This window comes from Montipora capricornis, chromosome 4 (genome assembly GCF_036669925.1).
Source record: "Montipora capricornis isolate CH-2021 chromosome 4, ASM3666992v2, whole genome shotgun sequence".
Taxonomy (NCBI): Eukaryota; Metazoa; Cnidaria; class Anthozoa; order Scleractinia; family Acroporidae; genus Montipora; species Montipora capricornis.
In genome coordinates this window covers 55163228-55175381 of record NC_090886.1, presented here as the reverse complement: position 1 = coordinate 55175381, position 12154 = coordinate 55163228, and the positions used below count along the sequence as shown (strand labels likewise).

At 38.3% G+C, this 12154-nt stretch overlaps 1 protein-coding gene across 3 annotated transcripts in view; it reads right to left on the bottom strand.

The window, feature by feature from the left end:
* The window catches only part of LOC138047552 (SET and MYND domain-containing protein 4-like), a 34380-nt gene extending 24058 nt beyond the window's left edge, over positions 1 to 10322 (bottom strand). Inside the window, exons 1-6 of one of the 3 annotated variants that reach the window (XM_068894452.1) lie at positions 10182 to 10322; positions 6170 to 6333; positions 4608 to 4773; positions 2719 to 2886; positions 857 to 980; positions 309 to 424 (exon numbers count right to left, since the gene is read on the bottom strand). In XM_068894452.1, the coding sequence (XP_068750553.1) occupies positions 309 to 424; positions 857 to 980; positions 2719 to 2886; positions 4608 to 4773; positions 6170 to 6297 (702 nt within the window). In that variant the 5' untranslated portion in view covers positions 6298 to 6333; positions 10182 to 10322. Of the gene's footprint in view, positions 1 to 308; positions 425 to 856; positions 981 to 2718; positions 2887 to 4607; positions 4774 to 6169; positions 6402 to 7591; positions 7801 to 10181 lie in introns of those variants that run through there. The other 2 variants (XM_068894453.1, XM_068894451.1) reach the window with 2 other exon arrangements.
* Between the last annotated feature and the right edge of the window lie 1832 nt (positions 10323 to 12154).

Sequence of the window (12154 nt, the reverse complement as noted above, 5' to 3'; positions counted from 1 at the left end):
TATTATGGATCATTCTCCTTATAAGCTTATTTTAACCTGTCTTCCATCTTGTAAACAGAAAAAAATATTTGAGTTTCAATTTCTCACCAAACCTTTTGACAAAGGGAGAGAAAAAAATTATATGAAGATAAAATTTTGTAAGTTGTGCATTTTAATTAATTTCCCTCTAAGAGTGAACAGAATGAGTGAGTAACTCACAGAGTAAACTAGGATGACCATACTCCATAAAAAAAACAGCTCTTTGTAAAAACAAAAAGAACGATAACATTATCATCATTAAAAAATAATTGAATTCATGTTAATCGAACCTTCAAAAATCTACCCTGACTGCTGGTACAGTTGATTTCAATTAAATGGGAGCCATTTGCTATCTTGCTGTGAAGCCTCCCTGTTACAGTTGGTATCTCCCTGGAAGGATCAACACCTAAACAAAGAGAAAACAAAGACAATCTCCATCATTAAATAACTGTTTGAAAGCCAAATTCAGCATACATGTAGTCAATTTAGTACTGTTTAGTAGTCCATGCTGCTTACAGAAATAGAACAATATTACAGAAAGAGTCATTCAAGCCAAAATCCAGATTTGGGGATGGATAACTCAGGATTTAATAGCCTCAATTGGGAACTGAACCATTAGAAATCAATTTCACCCACTGATAATTTCAGAGCTGCATTTCACAACATATTTACACATGAAAAGACTTTTGCATAGAAACAACAATGACTGAGAATAATAATTGGGGTGTGAAACAGTTATTGCTCCACGCGTGGTTGTATATGAAGGAGGGCATAACTTACATATTAGGCTTAAAACTAAACTTATAAATAAGGTTGTTGTACCTAAAACAAGTCATACCTTGAAATTGCTGACTGCAAGTTACTATTTTTTTCTGACAAGCCCTCTGAAGATTGACTAGCTTGGTGCTTACAGCTTGTGGGCATTGTAATGATATTGCTTCTTGAATGTCATTCAGACAGGCCTAGACAGAAAAGGGTTTTTTAAAGTTTAATGCATTACTTAGCTATCACAACCTTCATACACACATTCTTAAGTTGGGAAAAGTGAGATGAGATGGGACTTCTATGGTAAACAGTTCTTGTCCAAGAGTACTTAAAAGTCTAGATGTGAGAGGTCAGTACAAAGGTGACAAATTTTTCCTCAATCAGTAATTCCATCGATAGTGGAGGTTGGGTACTTGAGACATCCAGGAACTTTCACTATTGGCAGCCAGCTCCTAGACGGAGATAGCCCCACCTACGATTGGGAAATTCTGGAAACCAAGCCATGGCCCCCCACAGCAAGACACCGAGGAACCTGTTACACTAATAAAAACAGAGGAAAAAGCGGGGAAGGGAAGGGGAAATAACCGCTAAAAATGCTCTATGTACTTGCTTGTTATGCTACACAACCACAATGCCACAGTTACACCTTACAAAAAAAATAAGCACAGGAAATCATGAAGCATGCAGCAACCTGACAACACCACTGACCACAACTGGCAAATGAGCGCTCCGGTTGTTATCTCCGTTAAATTCTAATTAACAATATTTATCAGCTACCTTAAAATTAGAGTATGACTTTGAATTTAATTATGAGTTTATCAATCTTATTAGCTTTGCAGGCAGGGGCTATGGCAGGGGTACTGCAATGGGCTAAAAACTGTGACCAATACAGTCGCATTTGTGACTAAAATATCTGGAGAAGTTGCAAATAATTTGCGACTTGTTTTCACCTTCGCTCTTTCAAAACACTTTACTGCTACTTTTACTAAAATAAATAAATATATTACAAATTATTTAGTTTCTTGCCATGAATTTTTTTTCAATCTGAAGATAGCACAATTGTAGCGTAATTTACTTGTGATGTTACGTGCACAACTCCATTCCTTCGATCGATCATAAAATTTGCAAAATTACGACTGGATTTTTTCATTAATTTTTAGCCCTGTTGCAACAGTGTGAAGCCAGCTTGTTCTCACTACACACATGCAGTAATTATTATGGCTTGAGTGTACTGAGAACAAGCTGGACATAAGAACTACAACACAGGGAACGTGGTACATGTACTCCATGTGCCTCTTCCTTACATTAAAGTGCACCTAACCTCAAAATATTCACTTTGGCGAAAGTTAAATTAAAACATACAGGTATATTATTTACCTTTGCTTCTCTAGATTCTACTTTTTAATGTGCCTCATAAGGTATGTAAGAGAAAGATGATGGCAATAATTATTGTTTATCTCATGGCCGAGGCAGTGAGAGGCGTGGGCCTATTCCTTCATTAGGGACCTTTGGATGGAAGGACGAGGATGGCTACGAGTGAGAGTTTTCTGTTCCGAGCATGTGCACTTCGAAAAATGTCGACTTCCAAACCTTATGCGCATGCTCAGTACCAAAAACTCTTACACATAGTCATCCTTGTCCTCTCATCTCAAGGTCCACATTGATCTTTTGCACAATATTTTGCACTATAGTTTTCGAGAGCTTTGCCAATGTAAATTAGTTCTTGACGTCATTGAAGGAACAGAACCATACTTCTCACTAGCTCGGCCATGGGACAAATGAATGCCAGCTTTGAAACTCTCTTGTATCTCATTAGGCCTATGAAAGGTAAAATATATGTTAGACATTTAATTTTGCCAAAAAAACGCAAAACTTTGAGCTTAGGTGAACTTAAATAAAAAATTCTTCAAAAGCAAATCAAAGAGTTTCACACACCTTGTATTCCTGTGCCTGAAAAAGGACCTCAGCTCTCCTGGTATAAAGAGAGACAATACCAACTCTGGCATCAACACTGTCTGCAGACCCTGACTCACAGAAATTACCTGGTTGGTCGGAAAGTGGTTCATAGTTTTCAAATTTTTTTAAAAGTGCTTCCTGAATAGCCTGCAATGGTGACAAATAAGAAACATAATATATGTATATTTATGTCTGTATGTATGCATTGTAGTTGTAAATTTTTTCTCATTAGAAATTTTTAAACTAGTTTTTTTCATTACTCTCCTTTGTTTCAGTTTACGATAATGACTATAAGACAAAATAAAGCAAAAAACAAACTAGTCTGAAAAATTTTTAACTGAGGAAAAATTTTAACTACATGTACAATAATTATGCATAGGACTGCTAACCCATTCATCTCTCACAGGTAAAATTGTCTGACGTCAGTCAAAGTAAAATCATCTGGCGTTAGGGTAAAATCTTTAAGTTTCACTCTCAGGATTGAAAGGGCAAATACAGTAAACACCCACATATAAGAACTTAGATTTTTCCAAGTTAGGCTAAATAGCTTCTTATAAGAAATTATGGTATTTACAGTAGCTTAAATTATTGGTTCTTGTTTTCAAAAAAGATATCTACTCTATGATATATATGGTATGACTGATTTCCTCCGATGAAGATGTTGATACCTTCATATTTCAATCATAACCATGAAAAAAATACTTTTAAACAAGTTTAAAATTATTTCCAGATGCTTGAAATTTCAAGGTCATTTAATAAAATAAGAACCTGTTTAATTTTTAGGCTAAACTGGTTCTTATGTAAAGGGGTCTACAATGAAAGTTTTAGCCTGACAGGTTCTTAAATTCTAGGTCCTTTTTTGTAAGTGTTTACCGTAAGTCACTCCAAATCATACAAAATACAATGAACAATTTTCTATGGGATATAAGGATTAAGATGGCATGACCAATTTCTTAGCTTCTCCCTTTTTAAAAAGACAGTTTGCTAATCCCTTACAAAGCTATTTCAGTGTGTTCTGACACCTTAAACAATTTCTCTTGTGTACTAGCCTTTGACAGATCTAACAATAACACTTAAAGATTGTCCCCCTTCAATAGAGTTTTTGTACCAAGAAAACCATAGATTTAACGATTTCGCTGCAGGCCATTTTTTCAACCATGTGCAGACCAAATCTTGCAATGAACTTTCAGAGTCATTGCAGTATTTTTCTTCACTTCCCTCGTCAAAATCATCACTGAAATGTCTTCCTCGTCGCCAGAATCATTCCACAGTCTGTCTACTACATTGTTTACTGTGTATCTACTCATTGCTGGAGAGTTTTGAAGTTATCGCACAATCCACCCCAAAACGCACGCGGCAAATCCAAGATGGCAGGACAATTTTGACTTGACATTAGAGCCTAGCGCTTGATATTGCACTCTACAGGTGCTACAACAAAACTGCTCCTTTAGGAGCCAACATATCAAATAAAAGCTGTGACCAATAATAATTATATTATCGAACACCCAATATTTCCTGGCATTCCTTTCTATACTTTTGCTTAAGTGTTCAGGCCTTTCACGAATGGGCCGCATTGAAAGGGGCCACCATCTTGGTTTCTCAAAGTGAGTGAAACCTGGGGAGAGTACTTCCCCAGGTTTTGCTTGCATTGATACCCATGGCCAGTCACGGTGACTCCGTGAAAGGGACGATCGATCAAGACCTTTTCATAACTAAAAGATTGCATGAACGTGGGGCGAACTTGATCTACTTTGGAGGCGAACTAGGTAAACTGTGGGGCGAACACGGTTATATAGGGGGCGAACTTCAACGGGCTGAACTAGCTATGGGGCGAACTTGCTACAGGGCAAAAACACCAACATTCTTACCAATGATAAGCTGATCACAGCTTTTTTGAAATCCCTTCGCTTTAAATGTTCTTCCCCTACATGCAAGTATTCATGAACATTTCCTGTAGACAAGGCTTTTTGTGTATTCCTGCTGTTCAAGAGCTTTTGTATTTTTTCAACAATCTCCAAGCCCACATGGTTATTTCTACAAAAAATAGAAACCCAAAAATGACCATGAAGTGTATTGTTAACTAGTGGAAAAACACCTGTCAATAGGACAACAGTTACCTTTGAAAAGATTCAAAAACAGGCAACAACATTTTTCGCATTCAAATGACTTCCAGAATTACATAATATCATAAAGCAAAAAACAAATTACTGAAATACAAGCTGTATAATCAATAATATCATTGCACTTTGGGATGCAATTCTGAAGGTTAACCATAAAAATTTAGACCTTTGAGACGTGGCTTAGTGACAATGAACAGGAGAGAAATATCTTAATCAGTTTACATAACAAACAACTCTGAGGTAAAAAACATTCAATTATTAACCTAGATGTACTAAAAAGGACCAAATCGTTTTACATATTTCCTTGCCAAAAAGTCGTTGATATTTGCACATATCTAATTTAGCATTGCCCTTAAAATTAAGTTTGACCAACTGAGTTGTCAATCATCATTTGGGGCGAATCATTCTATTACAGGAAAAGAAGAGTGAACAAAGTGTCACAATTTTCATGATATGTGCCTTGTGCTATGGACATGTCCATTCTCTACCGGATCAAAAATGCACAAAATGTCATTTCAGCAAGGTTCAAAAATAAAATAATGTGTGTTGCCAGATCACACCAAATTAAAAAAAAATAAAAACTGTTTCACAATAAAAAGCAAGAACCCCCATAAATTTTTGGATAGTGATTGCAAGTGAGAAATTACAGTTTTGACATAGGGCAATTCTTGATCAGCACAATGCCTGAGGGAATCACGAATGGCGGCACGTGCGAATGCGGCACGAGACAGTGTGCAAAGGCTGCCGTCTTGCAACTACAAAGTTATACAATGTGTACTTCGCCTTATTTCAAATTTGTGACCAACTTTAACCACCGCCCATTGGAAAAACTGAAATGAAAGTTACACATTTTGAACGCACAAATGATGCGATGTTATGATGTTCAAGGGACAATATATACCGCCTCTAGATCTCCATTGAAAATTATTTGACACTGCAAGCACTTTGCCTGCAAAAGCAAACTTGGGCGTTGAACAAACACAATGTGAAAACGGTGGTTTTCACTGAGGTAAACCGTCTTCGTGTTCTTTAAAATAACAGAGTCATAAGAGAAATGCAAAAGGAGATTCCCTAAAGCAAAGAACCAGGTGATGATGAAGATCGCTGGTGCTGATGTAAAAAAACACCTGAAGAAAAATATTGCTAATCAAATAAAGATCCTTGTAGAGGCCACAACGCGATATTTTCAGCCGGTTTGACAAAATAACAATTTTACTGAATCTAAGAAAGGCTCATGATTTGTGCGTTGGACGATTTAAAATCGACAGAAATTTTTACACGAAATATATAATTAAGCTTTTCAATCTAACCTTAAAATGTATTTGCAGAATTTGAATCGCTCTCCATCCGTCCGCAGCAGGCTAAACTCTTTCATGTTCGGTCCTCGGAGTTGTTCCACCACAAAATCCTCCCACGCTTTCTTCAAGTTAAGCGTCATTATGAATCTGAACGCTTTGTTGCTTCTGTCGTCGATCTGAGGAGGAGGCAAGAACTATTTTACAATTTGCCAGTAGGCTTGAGCCGCAAGAAGAGTTGATGCAACTGAACTAAGTAACTTCACTTGCCAAGTGCTGTCTCTTGGTGGTTTTTGTAAATAGGCTCTGCTTGGTCTAATGGCGTAGGACCATATCTATTGACCAATCATAACGGCTCTCTACAGGATCATGTGTTTCCGCTCCAATAATCCATCTGTGACGAAACCGGCCTGTTCCTTGTTTGGAGAAGGAAAAAAACTAAGAAGGAAGGGTTTTTGACAGCGATGTTTTGAATCAGGAAACTGAATGTCGGCATAAGCTATGTTTTACATTAAAGTCTACTCTCTGAGGGTGAATCGTGCGTGAAAACATCTGCCTTGTCATGACTATATCCGCCCCCGGACACACCTCCAACATACCCTCAAAGTTGACCAATGGCAAAACAGCTTGTGACCACAAGTAAAGCCGGTACGTGCGTTGCCTTGTAACAAATCTTGAAAAATTTACCTTTATGCTGGTTATAATCCTGTTTTCAAGAGTCGAAACTAGGAGCGTGAATTCTGAAATAATTAGCCTGTGAAGTCTATGAGTAATTGAATTTGCCTGTCGCATTTGTGAACAAATCATCTTCACTCCCATGAGTGTCCCCTTGTCTGTTTGTTTGCATGCTGGCAATTGAAAACAGTCGTCATTTGCAAAGTGTCATATATTTAAAAGCCTTGACGAAGGCTTTTTAATATTTCATGTTTTGTAAATATGTAAATTTCAATATCGACCTAGGATTCTGCAAATTTTGACAGAAGCAAAATACTAAAAAAAAACAAAGTGCCTCACTTTTTTGGAGTGCTATTCAATTATTCATGTTTTCTGGCCTTCAAACGGAATGAAATAGAAATATGAAATGGTTAAATAAATTATAGCTGCTTTTTTTTCAGTATAGAAAGGTTTTAACTCATAGCAAGACCTTCATTTTACCTCTTGCACAAGCAAGCAAAATTATCTGGTGTTTTAGTAATTTCACTTTTATGCCGTCGACAAAAAGCTTTAGAGCGTGTTGACTGCTGCAGGGTTAAAAAATGAAATACCTCAAAAGAATACAATTCAGCGCTTCCAAAGGCTTCGTGGACAAATGTTTTCACCAGAGTTAAAGTTGATCTTCTTCCCTGTTTTCACCTTGTTTGAAACATACATTTTAGCAGTCCTTCAAATCTCAGTCGCAGCCTGCGTGCAAATAGATTTCATAGTTACTCGGATTACCTCGTGAAAAAGATTCAAAAGGAGTTTAGCCAGGTTAGCCGCAACAAAAATCCTGATCCTATGTTTCCTACATCAGTTGAAAGATCCGGTATTCGCAGAAAGAACAATTCAGTTCCAGGGCATTAGTTTGGATCAAGCACTGCCGCTTAGCTCCAATGCAATCACACAGCGAATGACCACAGTAAAGTTATACATCTATATGTATGTGTGGTTTTTTTTTAATTTGGATCATTCACGTCATGTTTTGTTAGTACATAAATCACTGATGTCAGTGGCAAACAAAAGCTTGTCGGGGCCTTTTTTTTATGCACCCGCAACATATACCGATCGATTCCCCGACGGCAGTCAAAGGAAGAGGTCGGAACTTTTAATTTAAACTAAAGCTTCGAATAGCATTCTTGTGAAAATTGATGTGCTTGATGATCTCCATGCCGAAAAAGGAGATTGGAAAATTCAGCAAAATTTGGCAAATGTATTAATCTTAAAAAGAAGATAAACATAAAAAACGAATGAGGATATTGACATAAAAGACAATTGAATCTTATTGGCGCAAGAACTGGCCGCATTAAAGACAAAAAAAAATTAATTGACGCCAAGTCCTCTTTTAAGTTCGTAGGACTTCCGACTTCCGACTTCCAAATAACGATAAAATTCAAATCGGACCCAGGCTTTCTCTGAAAACATCTTTTCGGCACATTTTGATAGGACATTTGCATGATGAAACCGCTACAAGTACCACAATTCTTCGGGTTTTGTTTGTCTCATGCTAATTAGTGGTATTGTTATTTTTACCCCTTTGGGAATACAAAAAAACACAACATGAATTCTGGTAGTTGCAGTCAAATGAAGCCATCGTGAAAGTTGCCTATTAGCGCTATTAAGAAAGAAGCGTCTGCTTTGCCTTTACATTGCACCTGAATAAAAAGTGACGGAATGATGTCGCAACTTGAAGGATCCAGCAAGAATCGGTTTAACTTTGGCGGATTTCCGGAGATAGGGAATGTTTGCAGTGAACCTGTAGGCTCGATTTCCGGGGCCTTTCTGCGCCTGCAGGTACCGGAAAGCTTTGTGTTTTTGGTCGCTTTGGGATTATTTTGGAATTGTTTTGTTTTCTGTCTTTTGTTTCTTTTGTTTTACGAAATTTGTGCTCCGGTACCTGGAGAAGCTGCCGATTTCCGCTCTTACTCGAATATCGTCTTCTGTTTTCGGAGGCGGAGGGGGTGGGGGGGGGGAGGAGGGGGTGGGGGGGGGGGGAGGGGGTGGTGGGGGAAGTGGAAGTGAGTGCTGACACATTTCCCAAATCAGTGGCTGGTAATCAATCAGGGGCCGGTTGATCGAAAGCCGATTAACTTAACCCTAACGCTAAGTTAGGGTAATTGTATAATTACTGAACGTTTTATACCTTGTTCAAAAAAATTTGAAACAATAGAAAAAGAGACACCAAGTACCTACCCGCGATCGCCGTAAGCGTGTTAGCGTGTAGCTTATTCTTTACATATACTTTTACAAATAATAAAGTATCAAAACAAAATTGGACATTTATCACCGGTTTCGCTTGTTTGTGAATTGTTTTCTGAAGTTTGAAAGTTTGAAGTAGAAATTAATCGTTCGCTTTACATCAAGTGATGTGTTCCTGGGATTTCTAAAGAAAATTAAAAAAGTGCGGCGGGTTTGAACGCTTGTTATCCGCTCAGAAAATTAAATTCTGAGGCCCTGAAGACTAGTGGGAATTTTTATTGACACTGCATTGTGCGCATGTGCAGCAGTTAAGTCGAGTCAATCGAGTCAATCGAGTCAATCGAGTCAATCTCGTACTGCAATGAAAACCTGCAAATGGTATTGTTCATATTCATCAAAATATAAATTTACGTACGTCCCAAAAATAAATTAACAAATTTTCACATGAATAAGGCTCTTGTCTGTGAATCTCTACTTTTTCTCCATCGGAAAAGGCTGATTTGGTACACTGGTACATTGTTATCTGATTGAGTTCCACGCGTGACGCCCATATATGTTTTTACAAGCACAAGATATCCTGCAATGCTGTTTGTGTCAGACAAATTCACTTTCACTCTTCCTTAGAATTCTAACGATTCTCGATGTGCAAAAGCGTGGTTTTCTCAGCGGGACATATGCATCGATGCCAGAGGGCAGACAAAAGCTTCCAAATATATAATTAATTAGTTTCGCTTGTACACCTGATATTAAAAGTTTTATCAATAACCGACATCAACATGGCATCTCAAAACAGAATTTCCAAGCAGAGATGCACGAGCACGATAACAACTTATTTCACGCCAGCATCTGAAGGGAAGTGGTTTTCGTCTTTGGAATGATCAGTTTTTCTTCCCAGAGCTAATTTAGTTGGGGTGAATCTAAGACTGAGGTTATTTATCTGTTATTTGAAAGGGATAACCCTCAAAGATGACAAAAAGGCGCGCTTGCAAGGAGCAGAATGAGCAATTGTAGCATTGTAAATTTGCGTAGACAGAGTTGTTGTGTGGAATATCAGTTAAGAGAAGTACAAAACTGATCAAAAAGACTGATTGAAACCTCGTTTGCCATTATATTAGTGGCATTGGTAACTTACTTAAACTCGATGAATGTGGTAGGTAAACGTTCCACAACCAGGTACACCCGGGCAGCTACAAGGCCGGACTACTCTGCAAACCCAAGTTGTAGTTGTAGGCAATAGTGCCGTGATGCTGATGTGTACCAAGCGCAGCAAGCAGTTATATAACGCAAAATTTGCACATAGGTAATCTGTCTTATTATGTTTCAATCCTCAGTGTTGTTTGCGTCACGCATTTTGATTGTTTACAAATACAATACCCTGCTGTATTGATCCGGTGAAAAGATTGATTCCTGGGTGTCTATTCAAAGGAAATCAGAACTTGAACTTGCAAGGAACAATCCCATGTGGTGTTATTATCCTTACTTTTTGTCAATAAGAGCTACAGTAGCTACCTTTGCTCGTCAGTTTCGAAATAATTCAAGTCGATTTCGTCGTGGAACGTAAGGGAAGCGGAAATCTACGTAAGAATTGAAATAGCGGAGTCATATTTAGATGGCTGAAATTCACGTTCATTTTCTATCCCGGTTTCTAAAAATTACACTCTGCTATATACATTTCTTGCAATCATTCGGCTGAGTCGAACATTTTTAAGAATAATGACTGGAATAGAAAAAAATGGCAGTTATGGGAGGACAACGGTCACGATCGAAAGTACATCAAGATGATAGCATCCGCCTGATTCTTTATATCGACCAATGAAATAAGTTTACCGCGGAGCCTTGATATCGGATATCCCAAATTCATTTATATGAATTTCTGCTTGGCTCTCTTCATGATCCGGCTGTGTGATACAGTGACTCAGCAATCACTCGACATTTGCGAGCCATACGTGACTAAAAAGCATGAATTACTAAGCGTAACTAATACCTTTGGTAATCTATCATATGCAGGGACAAAAAACGAAATTAAGGCCCGTCTTGTTAAAAATCCCTCCTCGTTCTGCCTAAGTTTACCTGTGGAACAACAGATCGGGCAAATCATGACGTCCAGTTTCAAATTTAAATAAAATGAAAAGCGCTATACTCATGAAATTTTATGGACGCTATTCAATGATGCTTTGCAGTAATTATTAGTTTCTTGCCAAGGCCTCTTTCCGTTCCAAATGTAACCTTGAATATTCTGAGAAAACCGCTACGTAAAAAAGTGAATTTTATGACGCTTTGAAACTGGGAATATGTGATTTAGTATTCAAGACGCTTCTCTGGGAGCCACAAACCAGTTGTTCTGTACTGTTAAAAGGATTGAATCTGCAGCACTTTTTCTTATGGTGGCATGAAAATCAACAAAATGCGCTCATATTGTGAAATGATGGGTTACCATAGCAACGAAAGATCCGTTGTAAGACACCCTTTATTTTGTCGATCTGGACATGTATTTTGTAGGAAAGTACTAAGCAGGCTAAATTTAAATTATGCAAAGTAAAAAGAAATCGTTTGTAGCGGATTCAGAGCTCCTTCACAACTGAAACGTTTTAAGGCCCACCTTCAACCAACAGGCTTTTCGACCGTTGCTTTTGTTACTGAAATTCGCATTGCTTATCGTAGCGATTTCAACTTTGGCGGGATTTTCAGGCGGGCTGGTATGTTAGCTACGCCATGCTGATGAGGCCCAAAAGGCCGAAACAACTGTCCATGGCTGCTAATTGACCGGATGAAATGGTTTTGCGCATGCGTGACGTTTTGGCCACACCGGGTTGGTGTGAGCGTGTAAATATGGTCTCTTTTAGGGGTAGACTAAGTCTGGGCCACGCCCAAGTGGGTCTCCTTTTGAAGTTTAATTCAAAATTTTCGACGAGCGTCCCCCCCCCCTCCCCCTTCCTGGCGGAACAGGCAGCTGTAAGCTTGTTCACATGCTGAGACACTATATTACACTGCAAGATTACTGAGGAGGAATAGGTTGATAAAATCTCTATTTTATGGAAATCCGTGCCAGGGGCGTGGATACAAAAACACCTGTGTTGGAGGAGGGGGCTCTCGTCCGATCGTTGT